General features: G+C 45.6%; 1 protein-coding gene across 2 annotated transcripts in view; it reads left to right on the forward strand.

Moving 5' to 3' along the window:
- ZNF512B (zinc finger protein 512B) overlaps positions 1 to 19,400 on the forward strand; it is a 54,562-nt gene that overhangs the window by 23,123 nt on the left and 12,039 nt on the right. The window contains exons 3-9 of one of the 2 annotated variants that reach the window (XM_032217230.1): positions 1,661 to 1,740; positions 6,756 to 6,884; positions 8,834 to 9,012; positions 10,588 to 10,847; positions 11,960 to 12,031; positions 14,230 to 14,385; positions 16,974 to 17,098. In XM_032217230.1, the coding sequence (XP_032073121.1) occupies positions 1,661 to 1,740; positions 6,756 to 6,884; positions 8,834 to 9,012; positions 10,588 to 10,847; positions 11,960 to 12,031; positions 14,230 to 14,385; positions 16,974 to 17,098 (1,001 nt within the window). The remainder of the gene's footprint in view (positions 1 to 1,660; positions 1,741 to 6,755; positions 6,885 to 8,833; positions 9,013 to 10,587; positions 10,848 to 11,959; positions 12,032 to 14,229; positions 14,386 to 16,973; positions 17,099 to 19,400) is intronic. The other variant, XM_032217231.1, reaches the window with a different exon arrangement.

Here is a 19,400-nt window from a genome sequence, read left to right on the forward strand (position 1 = left end):
TTCTGTTCCACTGATTAATTGTTCTAACCGTTAGGAAATTTCTCCTCAGTTCCAAGTTGCTTCTCTCCTTAATTCGTTTCCACCCATTGCTTCTTGTCCTGCCTTCAGATGGTTTGGAGAATAGTTTGACTCCCTCTTCTTTGTGGCAGCTCCTGAGGTATCAGAACACTGCTATCCTGTCTCCCCTAGTCCTTCTTTTCATTAAACTAGACATACCCAGTTCCTGCAACTGTTCTTCATAGGTTTTAGCCTCCAGTCCCCTAATCATCTTTGTTGCTCTTCTCTGCACTCTTTCCAGAGTCTCCACATCTTTTCTACATCGTGGTGACCAAAACTGAATGCAATATTCCAAGTGTGGCCTTATTATAGAGTGGGATTAACCCTTCACGAGATCTTGATTCTCTCCCTCTGTTTATGCAGCCTAGAACTGTGTTGGCTTTTTTGGCAGCTTCTGCACACGGCTGGCTCCTATTTAAATGGTTGTCCACTAGGACTCCAAGATCCCTCTCACAGTTAATGCTATTGAGCAAGGTACCACCTATCCTGTACCTGTGCGTTTCATTTTTCTTGCCTAAATGTAGAACCTTCCTTTTTTTTCACCATCTTGATTCTGTCCCTCTGTTGATGAAGCCTAGAACTGTGTTGGCTTTTTTGGACAGCTGCAGCACAAGGCTGGCTGATATTTAAATGATTGTCCACTAGGACTCCAAGATTCAAGACTCCATCCTCATCCTCATCAAAAGCCAGGAACCTCAAGACAATGTTGTCTTCTCCAGCCCCCCCGCCCCATGTATTGACAAAGTATGTCAATACTTTTTAATTATATTTTAATGTTAGTATATTTTAATATAGTGTAAAAACTAATGTGCATTTCTGGTCTTTGACCGTAATAAAGATTTTACTTACTCTCCAGCCACTACTGCAATGCACTCTACATGGGGCAGCCTTTGAAGAGTATTCGGAGACTACAACTTGTCCAGAATGCAGCCGCGCGAGCGATTGTGGGTGCACCTCGGTACACCCACGTTACACCTATCCTCCGCGAGCTGCACTGGCTACCGATCGGTCTCCGGATACGCTTCAAAGTGCTAGTCGTAACTTATAAAGCCCTTCATGGTATTGGACCTGGGTACTTGAGAGACCGCCTGCTGCCAATTACCTCCCATAGACCCGTTAGATCGCACAGGGTCGGCCTCCTCCGGGTTCCGTCTACCAGCCAATGCCATCTGGCTACCACCCGGGGGAGGGCCTTCTCTGTGGCAGCTCTGGCCCTTTGGAACGAACTCCCCGCAGAGATCCGGACCCTCACCTCTCTCCAGGCCTTCCGGAAAGCCGTCAAAACCTGGCTGTGCCGGCAGGCCTGGGGTTGATGAGTTCCCCTCCCCTCTCGACTGGTATGGCTGTATGACTCTTGTGTATTTTAATTACGTGTATTGTGTTTGTATCCCCTTTTCCCCTTTTGAGTTGTTCGCCGCCCTGAGTCCCTCCCGGAGAAGGGCGGCATACAAATAAACTAAATCTTAATCTTAATCTTGTCATGATGCAAATGACATTGTAGTGGTCACGTATGCATTCAGCCACCACACTACACCCTGTTACACTGAAAGCATATGTTGATTTCAACGGCTGTCTCGTTTTTCTTTTCTCCCCCTCTTGGTAGGAAATGCAATGAATGACAAAACAGAAAGCAAACGGAAAGGAAGGCCCAAGACCGAAAACCAGGCCTTGAAAGATATTCCCGTAAGGTTTTAATTATATTTTCTGTCTTTCCAGCAACTGGAGGGAGGAGGGGGGGGGGAACCAGCCTTGAATTGCTGAGCATTCCTTTTAACATAGGATGGTGTATTAGATGGAGAGTTTTGTTTCTGTGCTTAGAACATAGTCTCAAAAGGCTGAAAGGGACCTTGGAGGTCTTCTAGTCCAACCCTCTGCTTCAGGCAGGGGTCTTTATACCACCCCAGTCAAATGGTTTTGGAATCTTTTCTTACAAACCTCCAGACACAAAAGGAGGTTGAGTGACTTCCAGGCCAATCAACAGGAGACAGGGAGATCTAGTCCCCCCTTAGGCATGAAAGCCAATTGGGTGACTTTGGGCCAATCACCAGGAGACGGGGAGTAATAGTCCCACCTTAGGCATGAAAGCCAATTGGGTGACTTTGGGCCAATCACCGGGAGAGACGGTGAGTTCTAGTCCCGCCTTAGTCATGAAAGCCAATTGGGTGACTTTGGGCCAATCACCAGGAGACTGTGAGTTTTAGTCCCGCCTTAGTCATGAAAGCCAATTGGGTGACTTTGGGCCAATCACCGGGAGAGAAGGTGAGTTCTAGTCCCCCCTTAGGCAGGAAAGCCGGCTGGTGACTTTGGGCCAATCACCAGGAGACTGTGAGTTTTAGTCCCGCCTTAGGCATGAAAGCCAATTGGGTGACTTTGGGCCAATCACCAGGAGACAGGGAGTTCTAATTCCACCTTAGGCATGAAAGCCGGCTGGTGACTTTGGGCCAATCACCAGGAGACTGAGTTGTAGTCCCACCTTAGTCATGAAAGCCAATTGGGTGACTTTCGGCCAATCACCAGGAGACAGGGAGTTCTAATTCCACCTTAGGCAGGAAAGCCACCTGGATGACTTTCGGCCAATCACCAGGAGACGGGGAGTTCTAGTCCCACTTTAGGCATGAAAGCCGGCTGGTGACCTTGGGCCAATTTCCATTTCCTCTAGGCAGGATGAGGATGATGGAACTTGTAGTGCACCACTGCTGAGCGACTGCAGCTGCTTTTAAATCTCAGCAGAGGAAACCCACTGTTTAGATTCATGCAGGATGATTAATTGTCATGGATTACTGATGAGCTCTCGGATGGCTTAAAGCCTGTGGCCGTTGGGTGAAAAACCTCCCCTTTAATCCACTTTCATTTATTTGCTTCTCCTGGTGGAGAAAGCAGAATTTTTTCCCCCTGCTTCTGCATTTGAGCTTTCACTCGTTCCAGGTGGAGAGAATCCTAGAGCTGTGATGGAGAATCTGTGGCATGCGCAGGGGGTGGGATGAATGTGGGAGATGCATGCGCATGTGGGGGGCTTAGGAGGGAGTCACTTGTGCATGTGCTGGGGCGGGGGGAGTACGGGGTGTGCCACCCCCCCTCCACAGCCTTTTTTTTTCATCCTAGGAGGCAGCAGGGAGTCCTACTGGGAGTGAGGGGGTGTCATGCGTGCATGCGTGGGGAGAATGCGGGGGTATAACACGCACATGCGTGAGGGGGAGTCGCATGCACATGCATAGTGGGCACAGGGCGCGGGGGGGAGTGTCACACACGCATTACATTATGGGTGCGGGCGCAGTTTCGCCACGAGACGGCAAAGGTATTAGCCATCACTGTCCTAGAACAGTGTTTCCCAACCATAATGACTTGAAAAGGGGTGGGCTTCAACTCCCACAATTCCTCAGTCAGCAAAGCCGAGTGGAATTCTGGGAGCTGAAGTCCGCCCTTCTTCAAGTTCTCAAGGTTGAGAAACACCGTTTAGAGGAAGCATCGCATTGCATCTTGTAAACAACTCCAAACCTTGGGATCTTAAGCAATAGTGAAATTCTCAGAGGAATTCCCACCTCCCAAAAACCTCATTAAAACTTCATTCATGACGATTGCTTAAGCCAATGGAAGAGAATATTTCTAGCTCAGGATGGAACTGTGGGGGTCCTTGGTGCTCTCTGAACTTGGTGTGGTTTTTTTTGGCAGATGTTTCGTGACCCAACTAGGTATCAGCGCTAGAAAGGAGTGGAGTTTGCTCTCCGTTTACATACACGTCGCTTGCCCTGTCAGTGTTGGTGGGTGTAAACCCAATGACAAAAACACCTTCCTGCCTGCAATCAATACTCGGATAAGCAGAGATCAACACCAAATTTATTACTAGACCAACAATTATGAATTAAACAATACAGATGAATTAAACAATGCAGATGAACAGTCAAACAGCAAGCAATAGGTGGCTGTTTGACTGCCTCTCATCAAGACAGACCAAGGACAGACCCACTAAACAGAGAGCAAACCCCACTACCTTCTAGCACTGATGATGTTACATAGCTGGATCATGAAATGTCTGGAAGAAAACATCCAAGATCAGAGAACACCCTGGACCCCACATTCCTCCTCCTCCTCATTCCCCCTACTTCCTACACTCCCTTCTAGCACTGATGATGTTACCTAGTTTGGTAATGAAACATCTGCAAGAAAGGAACCAAGTTCAGAGAGCATCAAAGACTCCATAATTGCTTAAACATTAGCGACAGACATACATACTCATATTGTTCCATTAGCTGGATACCCGTGCTTAGCGACGAAAGTATGTGTTCGGGCTATACAGGAGAAATTCGGTTCACAATCCATTGGCTCAGTGGTGGGCGGTGATTGAAACACATAAGGAATATCCCTCCCACCGCCTTGAGTCCGGAAGCCGTTCGATAGGTGGAAGGTTTAGACATTTGGATGAGGTATCAACGTTTAGTACTGTAAGCAGCCCCAGATCGCTCCTGAGTGAAGGAGAGGGACATCTGCCAGTTTGAACTGAGGTAACGGAATGTGAGGCAACTAGCATTTGGAACAGAGTTCTTTTCAGGTGGGGAGGGGGAGTAGAATGTCTAACTCCTTAGCATCAAAGCGTGTTAACATAAGGCAACTGGCAGTTGGAACAGAGTTCTTTTCAGGTGGGGAGGGGGAGTAGAACTCCTCAGCATCAGAATGTAATAATTACTGTATAAGAAATATTAATGATCTGATGGTCATTCGAAAAATCCTTTCTGAGCGAGCACCTAGAAGCCAAGAGGAACATATGTGCCAAATTTCAAATTTGTAGGCTTTACCATTCTGGAGATTTTGTGATGAGTGAGTGGTACTTGGCTTTTAGATAGATAGATAGATAGATAGATAGATAGATAGATAGATAGATAGATAGATAGATAGATAGATAGATAGATAGATAGATGATAGATAGATAGATAGATAGATGATAGATAGATAGATAGATAGATAGATAGATAGATAGATAGATAGATAGATGATAGATAGATAGATAGTTAGCCAGATAGGGAATGGCATTTGGGGGAGACAGAAGTGCTTCCTAGTGGGTTGTTGTGTACACAGATCGTTGTGTCCTCCAATAGCTTTTCCTTTATCTTTCGCCTTCTTCGTTCCTTCAGCCTTCCATCTCACATCCAGTTGCTGGTTCAAACATGACTCTCCATGTCTAATTGCTGGTTCAAAGTTCTTCTTTGAAGATTTTTCCCCCCCTATCTTGCTCATTTTCACACTCATAAATTCTCAAGGGAAATATTTCTCAACCTTGGCAAGATTTAAGACGTGCGGACTTCAATTCCCAGAAATCCCCCTCCCATATGTACGGACTTCAAAACCCCAAATTCCTTCGCCAACACGCATGGACTTCAACTCCCAGAATTCTCATCTAAGCATGTGTGCACTTCAACTCCTAGAACAGCGATGGTGAACCTTTTTGTCCTCGCGTGCCGAAAGTGTGCGGGCGTGCATGATGGTGCACATGCCCACACCCATAATACAATGTGTGTGTAACACCCCCACACCCCGTTTTGTGCCTAGCAGGCCTCCCTGAAGCCTCCTGGGACCAGAAATGGGGTGCTGGGGGGAGGGGGTGCAGGGGAAGCTCCTCCCCCTTGCACTCCCCCCCCCACAGTGCATGCACACATTGTTACAGGTGTTATGTATGCCTTGTATGCAGCTTTATTCCTCTCTAGCGTTCCTCTCCATTGTTCAGTGATGCATTTCCTGCCTCTCTAGAATTTACCTCTACCTGCTCCTTTGAGGCACTTCCTGTTGGATGTATATAGTTATATTCTCGATCGCTTGCATCGTGTTTTAAGTGCATTTTGATTAAACAACATGCGCTGCAGAGGCTCAAAAATCAGTTGACTGGCAGGAGGCACGCGGCGCATGTGCGGTGGAGCTCAGCTGGGGCGATGGCTTGCGTGCCAGTAGAGAGGCCTTTGCGTGCTTCCTGTGGCCATCACAGTCCTGGGATTTACCCAGCTGTGGAATTGTGGGAGTTGAAGTCCATGTATCTTAAAGTTGCAATGGTTAAGCTAGGGTGACATTTTAGCCGTTCTGCTTCTTGCAAAATTTTAGTTGGTATAACTATCTCTGCATGAGTCTCTGTTCTTGGGTTGCCTTCTTCTGTTCCCTGGGAGAGGAATCTTTACCTTTCAAGCCCCATAATTCCCTTCTAGCATGTGTGGACTACAACTCCCAGAATTTGCCCAGCTCTGTAATTCTGGGAGTTGAAGTCCACAAACACCTTAAAGTTAATGATGATTGAGCTAGGATGAAGTCTTAGTCAATCTATTTCTGGCAAGATTTTAGTTTCGTGTAACTATCTCTGCATGAGTCTCTGTTCTCGGGTTGATCCTCGTTTTCCCTGGAACGGAAATATTTTAACCCTAGAACAGTGTTTCTCAACTTTGGCGACTTTAAGTCCTGGGAACTTCAACTCCCAGAATTCCCTAGCCAGCTATGCTGCCTGGGGGATTCTGGGAGTTGAAGTCCACAGGACTTAAAATTGCCAAGGTTGAGAAACACTGCCTTAGAAGGTTCTATGGAAAGCCTTGGGTTCAATAGAGATTGAGCTGAGGAACGAAGCTGCGCTCTCTTTGAATCTTTCTGCTCCCCCTTTCTTGATTTTTTAAATTCCCTTTTTTGTCTCTCTCTTTTTTTCTCTCATTTTATGGGCTTTCTCCTCTCAGCTGTCTCTGATGAATCAATGGAAGGATGAATTTAAGGCTCATTCCAGGGTGAAATGTCCTAACTCGGGTTGCTGGCTGGAATTCCCAAGCATCTATGGCCTGAAATACCACTTCCAGCGGTGTCAGGGGGTAAGGAAGTCAGCCCTGCTGTCCTCGTTTTAGTGACCACCTTCATTGCAGCTCTGTCATTGTGTACAGGCAAGGCCTTGACTTACGACTACAATTGAGACCAGGTTTTCGGTTGTTAGTTAGACATACACAACCTTTTCTCAAACTTGAAGATGGGTGGACTTCAACTCCCAGAATTCCCCAGCCAGCCAGCTAGCAGGCCAAAGCCACTGACCTCTCCTCTGGCCTTTTCTGCTCTATCTAGGCCTGCAATCTTGGCCACTTTAAGCCTTGTGGACTTCAACTCCCAGAGTTCCACAGTCAACAATGCTAGCTAGGGAATTCTGGGAATTGAATCCATCCATCTTCAAGAGGCCACAGTTGAGAAACATTGGTCTGGGGAATTGTAGGAGTTGAAGTCCATAAAAGTTAACGTTGCCAAGATTGAAAAACACTAGTGTGGACAGAGGAAAACAAGACTTTGGCCACTGCTAGCTAATCTTAGCATTACCCCCAGATTTTGAACTCATCTGTTTAACTGTGCTGTATGAACTCATCCTCAAGTGAAGTAGAATGCAATGGATGTCTCAAACAGTTTCATTTTTACGCAAGGGATTGCAGACTACGCTTAGTCAAATCCATACTATTAGCCAAGCTGGATTGTCAAGATTGGACAGAACCAATCTGTTTTTTGTCTAGAACAGCTCCCCACCCCACCCCCCAAAACCAGGCGGCACTCTACATATGGAAACTCCAAGTCCCAGAATTCGCAGCAGCAGCAGTAGTGACAACAGAAGAGAATTCTGGGACTTGAAGTCCACCTGAAGTGTCAACCGAGGTTAAGGGAAGCTAATCTGGAAGAGGGATGTTTTATTTTATTTATTATTCTACTTTACTTTACTATACTATACTTTACTTTACTATTCTATACTTTACTATAGTTTACTGCTCTGACCCCCCCTCGTTCCACACCAAAGCACACTCCGAGCCAGAGATAAATTACGGCATTTAATTAACCGACAAACAGGTCCTTGGCAGCAACCCAACACAGACAAGCTTGGGCAGCAATAAACACAGATAAGGCTTGGCAGCAATCCAACCTGCCAAGCTCATACAAAGTTCTCCGACATTCGATTCTGTGTTGACTTCTGCAAAGAGGGGTGTGTGCACAAGTAGCCTTTTTATAGTCTGGAGAGGAGCCTAATGACCACCAGCTGAGTGCAATCACCTCCTGTAAGTGCATAATTGTTCCTGACGCCCATTAGCTCTTCGATGGCGTGCATCCAGGAACAACTCACTACTGGCTTCCGGCTCACTCTCCCTTGTCTCCTCCCCACTGGTCCAAGGCTCAGGTGCCTCCTGGTGGCCAACCAGCCTCTCTGCGCCCTGCTCGGAGTCAGAACCCTGGCCAGGGTCCTCCACATCCTCTAGTGCCAACTCATAGGGCCCTTCGCTGTCAGAGTCTGGTGGCAGCTCCAACGGCTCCTGCTGGGCCACAACAGTTTACTATAGTTTACTTTAATTTAGTATACTTTACTATACTTTAATTTACTATACTTATACTTTTACGATTTTATTTTATTTTATTTATATTTCATATTTTCTTAACTGCCCATTTCTCTCGGGGGGGGGCTGTGGGCAGTATACAATGCAATCCATAAAGCTAACATTCAAATCAGAATTAATTCAAGATGAGAAAGTTTTAAAATTATAAAAAACAACTTTGTAAAATGCCAAAAGGGGACACCTTCCAAGATTGGGGGCGTGGGGAAGGGCGTTAACAGTTATTAATGGAGGTGGGGGGGGGGCGAAGCCAGCCCCATAGGTGTCTGGACCTTTGTGTTTCTCACTCAAGGGCGCAAAGCCATTTTTTGGCCCCTTTGCAGAAGCCAAGAGATATGTTGCATTCCCTCCATCTCTTTTGCTTCTATTTCCACTACCTTCTTTCCCCTTTTCTCTCTTCCTTCCAGGGCGCCGTTGTCGAGAAACGCACCTTCCCCTGCCTGTACTGTGAAGCCGTCTTCACGTCAAAAACTCAGCTGGAGAAGCATTGTCTCTGGAACCATTTGGACAGGCCCTTGCCAGCAGCCAGCCCCCCAGCAGAAAACAAAGTGCAGAAGGCAACCAGCAAGGGGGCAGGGAAGAAAAGGTAGGGGCCAGAGCCTCCGGAGCAAGAGGAGGGGCTAGTCCTTGTGTGCCAAAAGTGTGTGCGTTCACACCCATAATATAATACATGTGCACTCCCTATACCCCATGTGCATGCAACACCCTCCCCTCCCCAGTGTCCCATTTTGGGCCTAGCAGGCTGAAGCCTCCTGGGACCAAAAATGGGGCGCAGGGGGGCACACACACACCCCACGCACCTCCTCCCCATGCATGCCTATGCCATTACAGTGGTTATGTTGGCCTTGTATGCAGCTTTATTCCTCTCTAGCATTCATCTCCATTGTTCAGTGATGCATTTCCTGCCTCTCTAGGATTTACCCCTTTCTGCTCCTGTGAAGCACTTCCTGTTCCTGTTGGATGTATAGCAATGGCTTGTATAGTGTTTTGCAGAGACCTGAAAATCAGCTGGCTGGCGATGCATACTTGTTGGAGCTCAACTGGGGCTCATGTGCCGGCAGAGAGGCCTCTGCGTGCCACCTGTGGCACACGTGCCATAGGTTCACCATCATGGGGTTAGGGGAAGCTCCTCCCCTTGACCACATGGATCTGGAATACTGTATTTTTCAGAGTATAAGATGCACCAGATTATAAGTCGCACCAAAGTTTTGAAGAGGCAAATTTTTTAAAAAAAATTTTTTGCACTCGGCAAACCTCCCCAAATCAGCCTGTTTTTTAATCAAAAAAGGGCATGGCTAGCCTTTAGGAGGCTTATAGAGTGCTCCTGGAGGCTGGGGGGGGGGGAAGAACTGAGCAAAAAACGACCCTTTTCTTGCTCATTTCTGTGCTCCCCAGCCCCCAGGAGCACTCTGAAAGCCTCCTGCAGGCTCTGCATGCCCATTTTGGTGAAGGGGCAGGGTTTTGGAAGGCAAAAAATGCTGTATTCAGTGTATAAGGTGCACCCAGATTTTCACCCTCTTTTTTGAGGGAAAAAGGTGTGTCTTATATTCTGAAAAATACAGTAATCACCAGGAGTCAAATATTTGTGTAAAAGAGGGCATGGTAGAATCTTGGGGGCCGAGTCAAAAAAGGCATCAGCCTAGCATCCATATGTTGCAAGAAAAAAAACCAGTCCAGTTCCAAGCTGGGAGAAAGTCGTTGGAAATAAAATGGAGGCTGGCTACAAGCAAAGAAGGTCTCTGTTTATTTGGTTTCCAGAAACTTCAGTGACAGCAACCTGTTTCTGGGGTAGCTGACAAAATGGCTGAGTGAGTGGATGGATTTTTAGAGGATTCTGGAGTTTGGTAATTGAGATGCTCCAGGAGGGTTGTGCAATATAGTGAGCCTTGTGTCTTTTGCTGTTCTAACGGTGGTGGGCAAATCTATTATGCCCTAAAGCTCCCGTCCTGTCCTTAGAATTTGGGTGGGGGAATATAAATTCTTAACCCCATCAGGGCATGGCTAGCTGATGAGAGCTTTACAACAGCTTGAAATAGATCTATACCAGCCTCCCTTTATTTCTTTGTCGGTAAATTTAAATTGAACACAAAACGTGGATCGGATCGTCTGCACCTGATTCTTGCCCGGCTTGACTTCTCCTTAACTCTGCCTTTTGCCCTAGAGCTGCCGAACGCACCATGTCCCCCACCCTTCACCCCAAACAATCGAAGGTGGAGAAGGCCGTCGCCTTGCAGCACCCCGAGAACGGAGAGCACGCGGCCGTGAGCCAAGGCATCAGGGTTTTGAAGACGGCTGCAGCTGGAGGTGGGGAAGGAGCTGCCACTCCGCTCGGCCAGACGCCGGGCACCCGCAGCTCCAAACATCATGCGAGCAGACAGGCCTTTAAGCAGGAGGAGGAAGACCCCGAAAGGATGAAGCACAGTAAGATTAGATCAGCGTTTCTCAAGTTTTGGGGGAAGTGGAGGGACCCTTTCCCTCCTCCTCCTCCTCCGAGTTTAAAATGGGAAGGTTGTGTGCTTGTGTGCTTGCTTGTGTTGTGTTTGGGTCAGTGGTGAAATTCAATTTTTTTTTACTACCGGTTCTATGGGCGTGGCTTGGTGGGCGTGGCAGGGGAAGGATACTGCAAAATCCCCATTTCAGTGGTGAAATTCAGACTTTTTTTTTATTGAAAATTTTTGGAAAAAAAAACTTTTACAAATGTTTACCTCCCCCCCTTACCCTCCCCCCCAACCCCCCCCCAACCTTCCCCCCCCCCCCCCGACTTCCCAGAACTAATACAGGGTATAAATCTTTAACAAACATATTCTAAAATAAACTTTAAAAAAAGTTAGTATCATCTTTCATTTGAGCTTTAACTCCTCTTTGCTAGGCTAGCTCTAAACAGATTATGTCATTCCTTGTTTCTTCAGTCATAAACTATCTGGAATTTCTTAGTCCCGTATTTATTTTGAATATAGTCAATCCATCTTCTCCACTCCAGTTTATATCTCTCATTTGTGTGGTTCTTGAGATATGCTGATATTTTAACCATCTCTGCTAAGTTTTTTACTTTTAATGTCCATTCTTGAATAGTAGGCAAATCTTCCTTCTTCCAGTATTGCGCCACCAACAGTCTTGCTGCGGTTGTTAAATGCAAAATCAAGTTAGTCTCTATAACTGTACAATCAGTAATTATACCTAACAAGAATCGATGAATAAATGTACAATACCAACAGGTGGTTCTTCCTAGTAAACACAAGGCAGGAGAGTTACAGGCAAACATAAGCAGTTAGCTTCATTTCAGCAGACAAGCCCAGACAGACTGCTTAAGTTTACTTCTCAGAGCAGCAGACTGCTTAGGTTTCTGTTTCAATTCTCTGCACAGACTCAGATCTGTTTAAGCTCCCATTGGCTGACTTAGTTGCTATGCCTATTCATTGGCTGACCTTGTTCCCATGTCCTCTCCCAGTCATGAATATTTTAACAAAGAAGGGCGACTCAACACCCAGGGGTTTGACCAAAGTTTTATTTCTGTTTTCTCCTTTTTGAGTTAGGAAGGAAACAGAAAACGCCTAAGAAGTTTACTGGAGAGCAGCCGTCTATCTCAGGAACGTTTGGATTAAAAGGTAAAATAAGTGATTTCTCCGTTTCCATTCCTCTCCCATAATCCAATAAATAACAACGCAGGAACGTTTGAATTATTTCATCTGCAAAGGTGAGGGTTGGGTCCCTCTTCATCCATTTCCTCTGGCCCAAAATTCATGGTTCATGTGGACTAGTAACCGACCTCTGTTTGCTGAGTTGCCTGAAAAGGGAGATGAGGGCTGGTAGAAGGTTTTTCAGCACCTGCTGCTTCTCGTTCTCCATTCCTGACTTTGGCATCATGCCAAGCGATGGCGGGGGGAGGGGGGCTTGTTCATGGTCACTCACACCAGCTGGACAACTGCAATGCACAGTGCATGGGGCTGCCCTTGAAGACTGCCTGGGAGCTACAACTGGTGCAGAATCTTGCAGTGTGCTCAATGTTTGGTGCCCTTTTGGGTGCACTCCCCTACCCCCCCCCCCCCAGTTTCCTTCCAGGTGCAGTTTATGATTATGCGTCTTACCTTTAAAGACCTATAAAAATACCATATTTTTCGGAGTATAAGACGCACCGGAGTATAAGACGCAGCAAGGTTTTGAAGAGGAAATTAAAAAAAAAAATTCACTCTGTAAACCTCCTCCAAACGGCCCGTTTTCCCCCCAAAACAGGCCAGTTCCCCCCCCCCCCCCAAATGGCATAAATAGCCTTTAGGGAGCTTTACGAAAAACAGGCCTTTTTTCATTAAAAAAGGGCATGGATAGCTTCTAGGAAGCTTTATTTATTTATTTATTTATTTTTATTGCATAAACAACACATACACACAACAATAAAAAAAAACAGAAAAAAAAAACCATCATCACATAAAGCATGTCGTTTGGTTACAGGTGTTTTAACATTTATCATTCTTATACATTTATTATTTCATTTAATAGGTTATAATATACAGTTTGGGTTGCTTTGTTTACCATCCCTTCCTCTTGTTGTAACACCACCTTATTTTCCCTTTCTTCTCTCCATCTCTCCCTTTTCTACTTTCTCCCTTCCTCCTCTCCTTTCCCTTCCTTCTTCCTGTACCTTTCTCCTACTCCTGCTCTTCCTCTTCCCCTTCCTACCCTCTCTCCTCCTCTTTCTCTCCTTTCCATCCTCCTCTCCTTACCTCTTTCTTTCCACCCTCTCTCCCTTCTCTACTTTCTTCCTTCCTTCCTCCTTTCCTTCCCCTTCCTTCTTCCCTTACCTCTCCTTTGCTCCTACTCTTCCTCTTTCCCTTCCTACCCTCTCTCCTTCCTTTTCTCTCCCTTCCATCTTCCTTTCGGCTTCTAGAAAGCTTATAGAGTGCTCCTGGGGCCTGGGCGGGGTAAAATTGAGCAAAAACCGGGCCATTTGTTGCTCATTTCTGCCCTTCCCAGCCCCCAGGAGCACTCTGAAAACCTCCCAAAGGCTCTGCACGGCTGTTTTGGTGAAGGGGGCGGGGTTTCGGGAGGTGAAAAATGCTGTATTCAGTGTATAAGACACACCCAGATTTTCAGCCTCTTTATTGAGGGAAAAGGGTGCGTCTTATACTCCGAAAAATATGGTAGTCTGCGACTTATGGCTGATCTCTAAAAATTAGGTAGAGACAGCCCTGGGTTAATGTCTGGAAAGGAGACCCCTGTTCTGACCTAGGCTTCACAACATCATGAAGCAGACTCCTTGACCCGACAAAAGCCCATTTTATTAAGCTCCTGGCAGCTCTGCGCATGCGCAAATCGGGAGCAGGCTCCAGCTCCACTGGCCGCTGGCAGGCCACAACCACCATCAGCAGATCCCCATTACTATCAGCCAGGCTAGGAAATAAAAAACAAAGATGCCACTGATTGGACCCCATTGGAAAATATCTTATGGGGCTGGTATGGGACCGGGGCTCAGAGATTCTGTATGCTCCTCCTCCTCCTCTCCATATTCCATACTTCCTTCTAGCACTGATGACGTTACCTAGCTCGGTAATGAAACATCTGCAAGAAAACATCCAAGTCAGAGAGCACCAAGGGCCCCACGGTCCACCTCCTTCTCCTCCTCCACCTCTCCACATCCCACACTCCCTTCTACCACTGATGACGTTACCTTGCTGGGTAATGAAACGTCTGCAAGAAAACAAGCTCACGGAGCACCAAAGACCCCTCCTTTCCACCCTAAGCTAATTTCCCCCCCGTTATCGAAGCCCGAGACTTCCCAACGCTGATCCGAAATTCTACTTTTCAACAGGGCTGGCGAAAGCAGAAGACAAGGCTAAGGCACATCGCGCAAAGAAGTTGGAAGCTTCCCTCCTCAGCGGTAGCAACGAAGAGCATAAGAAAAAGCTTTTGGGATCCAATGCGAGAAAAGAGGCCACCACCTTAGCAACTGCTCCTTCAGCCACAGGTAAGATTGAGCAAGGTGCTCTCTTTGCAGCCATCCCCCTTGTTTCTCTAAGACAAATGGTTTTTTTCAAACCTGACCCCCTGAGCAACGTGGTATATACAGTACAATGAAGTGAGCCATGTACAGATCTCTACATTGGGGAAACGAAACAGCCACTTGACAAACACGTGGCACAACAGAGGAGAACAAACCCATCAGGACTAGATTCAGCAGTCCATCTGCATTTAGAAGACAAAGGCCACTCTTTTTTTTTTTCATTTTTCGAACTTGTTTTATTCTATAGCAAACACATGTTCAACTTAACAAGTGTCCTTTTGCATGCAAGACCAAAAATAAGAATACACTAGGAAAATAAGACACAGTAATGCCACTGCTGTGAAGAAGAGTAGCAAGTCTAGCAAACAGAGAAGGATTCATAGGTAACTGTTGTGGCCCAGCAGGAGCCGTTGGAGCTGCAAACAGACTCCGACAGCGAGGGGCCCTATGATAGCAATAGCAATAGCAATAGCAGGTAGACTTATATGCCGCTTCATAGGGCTTTCAGCCCTCTCTAAGCGGTTTACAGAGTCAGCATATTGCCCCCAACAACAATCCGGGTCCTCATTTTACCCACCTTGGAAGGATGGAAGGCTGAGTCAACCCTGAGCCGGTGAGATTTGAACAGCTGAACTGCAGAACTGCAGTCAGCTGAAGTAGCCTGCAGTGCTGCATTTAACCACTGCGCCACCTCGGCTCCTCCATGAGTTGGCTCTGGAAGATGTGGAGGACCCTAGACAAGGTTCAGACTCCGAGCAGGGACCAGAGAGGCTGATTGGCCACCAGGAGGCGCCTGAGGCATGGAGCAGCGGTGAAAGCCAAAGGGAGTTGGTCCCTGACGTCAGGCCCTGGAGCAGTGGGGAGGAGCTAAGTAGCATAAGTGTGCACAAATAACTTTTTATAGTCTGGAGAGGAGCCTAATGACCACCAGCTGAGCGCAATTACCTTCTGTCAGAACCTGCTAGATTTCACCTCTGGTCTAGGGCCCTCTTGCTTGAGCAGGGGGTTAGACTAGATCAGGCATCCTCAAACTACAGCCCATGGGCCAGATACAGCCCGTCAATGCAAAGAATCCGGCCCGTGGAATGGTGGGATGAAAAGCAGCTGCCATCTTGTAAAGTGGTGTTTTAAAAGTCTTTAAAAGTAGCCTTTCAGATGTTTTTCACAGCCATGTGATCTAGGGAAGGGGATTGCTTTTAAAGTAGTGCTTTCAAAGTGGACGGGTGGGAGACATGTCTCCTGCTCTCCTAGCTTTTTCAAAACCAGCTAAAGTTGGCTAACACTAATCCAAATGCAACCGCAGGAGGAGAATTCTGAAGGAGAATTCAGCCACTGTTTTGATTCTTCCCATGTATAAAGTCGATCCATCAAATTGGTTCTGAACAATTTTGGTAGATATTCAGTGTGCAGAGGTGGGTTCCTACCAGTTCGCACCTATTCGGTAGAACCGGTTCGTCAAATCTACCGAACCGGTTAGAAGAGGTTCCACCAGTGGACCCGGAAAGCAGGCCACACCTACAGAAGAGGTTCCAAAATTTTGGAAACCCATCACTGTCCTTGGATATGATTATTCTACTCCATCATGCTCCTATTTATAAAACTCAGTGCCTCTGTGAAAGGTAAGGATGACTACTGCGTTTGTGGTGCAATCAGAACATTGCGTGTGTTGAAGTTGTTTTAACGCAAACCAAAGATGCCTTTTAAAAAAAAAGTTTACATCATATTCTTATGCATGCCAGGGCTGTGTGGGAGGTAATTTAAGGTGGTTCTGACAAGTGTCGTCGGCATCATCATATCCGGTCACATGGGCGGCAAGCCACTCCCACAAAGGAGGCCACACCCACAGAGTAGGTTTGAACAATTTTTGAAACCCACCACTGCATGTGTGTATATAAACCACAGGTGGAATTCAACCGTTCTCACTGGTTGGGTGACTTTGGGTCAAACACCAGGAGACTGTGAGTTCCAGTCCTGCCTTAGGTGTGAAAGCCAGCTGGGTGACTTTGGACCAATCTCCCAAAGACTGTGAGTTCTAGTCCCGCCTTACACATGAAAACTGACTGGGTGACTTTGGACCAATCACCAAAAGACTCTGAATTCTAGTCCCACCTTACATGTGAAAACTGACTGGGTGACTTTGGACCAATCACACAAAGACTGTGAGTTCTAGTTCTGCTTTAGGCATGAAAGCTGGCTGGGTGACTTCAGTCAAATACCGGGAGACTGAGTTCTAGTCCCCGCTTAGGCAAGGAAGCCGATTGAGTGACTTTGGGCCAGTCCCTCTTTCCCTCAGCCCAAACCACCTCACAAGGTTGTTGTGGGGGAAATAGGAGGAGAAAAAGTACATTATCTGCCTTGAGTTATTTGTGAAAACAACAAAGGCAGGGAAATAAAATACACAAAAACAAATGGGAATGAAAGCAGCCCTGAACTACATATTTGCCCCTGAGAAACCAAAATGGAGTTTTGGGATCAAACCAAAATGGAATCCTTTCACTGTTGAGCCTGACCTGCAATCATAGTTTGTATTTTTTTCCCCCGCTCTTCTCCAGCAACCCCTGAGGAGCAGTGGCAGCGGATAATCAACGAGAAGGGAGAGGTCTCTTGCCCGACCTGTGGCATGATCAGCCGGAAGACGGTCTTGGGTCTCAAGAAGCACATGGAAGTCTGCCAAAAAGTAAGAGGGGCGCGCCCTGCCCGTTATCAAATGGCGAGTAATGAAAGCCATTTCGGAATGCTTTGAATGGGCTGATTCTAGCCCAAGACCACCTTTTGCCTAGTTCCTTCGCGATAAAGGATGATTTGTTCCTGGACCCTTGAGTCTGAATTCCAGGCCCCTGGAACCCTGGCATCACAATTGCTGGGTCATGGCAGTTTAATATACAAATAGTCTTTTGACTTACAACGGGATGGGATGGGACGGAATAGAAAAAGAAATAGAATAGAAAATATGGAATGGAGTAGAATAGAATAGAAAATATGGAATGGAGTAGAATAGAAAATATAGAATAGAATAGAAAATATAGAATAGAATAGAAAATATAGAATAGAATAGAAAATATAGAATAGAATAGAAATATAGAATAGAAATATAGAATAGAATAGAAAATATAGATTAGAAAATATAGATTAGAATAGAAAATATAGATTAGAATAGAAAATATAGAATAGAATAGAAAATATAGAATAGAAATATAGAATAGAAAATATAGATTAGAATAGAAAATATAGAATAGAATGGAAAATATAGAATAGAATAGAAAATATAGAATAGAAATATAGAATAGAATAGAAATACAGAATAGAATAGAATAGAAAATATAGAATAGAATAAAAATACAGAATAGAATAGAAAATATAGAATAGAATGGAAAATATAGAATTGAATAGAAAATATAGAATAGAAAACAAAATATGGAATAGAATAGAATAGAAAATATAGAATAGAATAGAAAATATAGAATAGAATAGAATAGAATAGAATAGAATAGAAAATATAGAGTAGAACAAAACAGAATAGAATAGAAAATATAGAATAGAATAGAAAAGAAAATATGGAATAGAATAGAAAATATGGAATAGAATAGAATAACAGTGGGAAGGGACCTTGGAGGTCTTCTAGTCCAACCCCCTGCTTAGACAGGAAACCCTATACCATTTTAGACAAATGGCTTTCCAATCTCTTCTTACAAACTTCCAGTTTTGGAGCATTCACAATTTCTCCACTGATTACAACAGTTCACTTAGTGCCTGTTCAAAGTTACAACAGCACTGAAAAAAGTAACATCATTTTTCACAAACCTTTGCAGCATCCTCATGGTCACGTGATCAAAATTCGCCCGCCTGGTATCTGGCTCGTATTTGCGATGGTCACAGTGTCCCAGGGTCAAGTGATCCCCTTTTGCAACCTTCCAACAAGCAAAGTCAGTAGGAAAGCCAGATTCACTTAACAACCATGAGACTAACAATGGCGGTAACATAACAGCCGTGGCAAGTTGTAAAGTGAGGCAAAATTCGCTTAACAACTGTCTCACTTTGCAACAAGGTTTATGTATAGGTAGGCTTCAACTTATGACTGCAATAGGGACCAGAAAATTCATTGTTTGATCCCACGACCATCGGGATGCTACAATGACTGGTTGTAAGTCACTTTTTTCAATATAGTCACAACTTTGAACAAACAAATGACCGTAAGTCAAGGACTACCTGTATCAGTTGTGCTGAAGAAAGATGATTCAGGCAATTCCATGGAGGTTAAATCCAATCAATATTAAAATTTCCCATCTATTTTCTCACCCTATTTAAATGTGGTCTTGTGGCCAACCTGATTTACGACAGTTGCAACATAAAACTGTCATGGGCAGGCTCCATTATGGTCATATGCCGAGGAGGGCCTGTACACATTTGCAGCATCTGGTTTTGGTTTGTTTTATCAATTGCATTTACCCTCTGTGGGTGTATTTATTTTATTTTGCAGGGATCATAAAACTGGGTACTTGAGAGACCGCCTGCTGCCAATTACCTCCCAAACACCCATTAGATCACACAGATTAGGCCTCCTCCGGGTTCCGTCTACCAGCCAATGTCATCTGGCTACTACCCGGGGGAGGGCCTTCTCTGTGGCAGCTCCGGCCCTCTGGAACGAACTCCCCGCAGGGATTTGGACCCTCACCTCTCTCCAGGCCTTCCGGAAAGCCGTTAAAACCTGGCTGTGTCAGCAGGCCTGGGGTTGACGAGTTCCCTTCCCCTCTTGAATCGTGTGGCTGTTGGCTGTTTTTAAATGCCCTGTATTTTGTAGTTTTTTGTGTTTTTCCCTTCCCCTTCTTGGGATTGTGCGCCGCCCTGAGTCCCGCCGGGAATAGGGCGGCATATAAATAAAATGAAACTCAAACTCAAACTATTACCATTTTGAGCAACTCTGAATCTCTCTCTCTATAAAATTGGCTGCGTGTATGTGTGTGTGTTCCAGCATAACTTTG

The sequence above is a fragment of the Thamnophis elegans genome, chromosome 5, assembly GCF_009769535.1.
Source record: "Thamnophis elegans isolate rThaEle1 chromosome 5, rThaEle1.pri, whole genome shotgun sequence".
In the NCBI taxonomy this organism is placed as follows: Eukaryota; Metazoa; Chordata; class Lepidosauria; order Squamata; family Colubridae; genus Thamnophis; species Thamnophis elegans.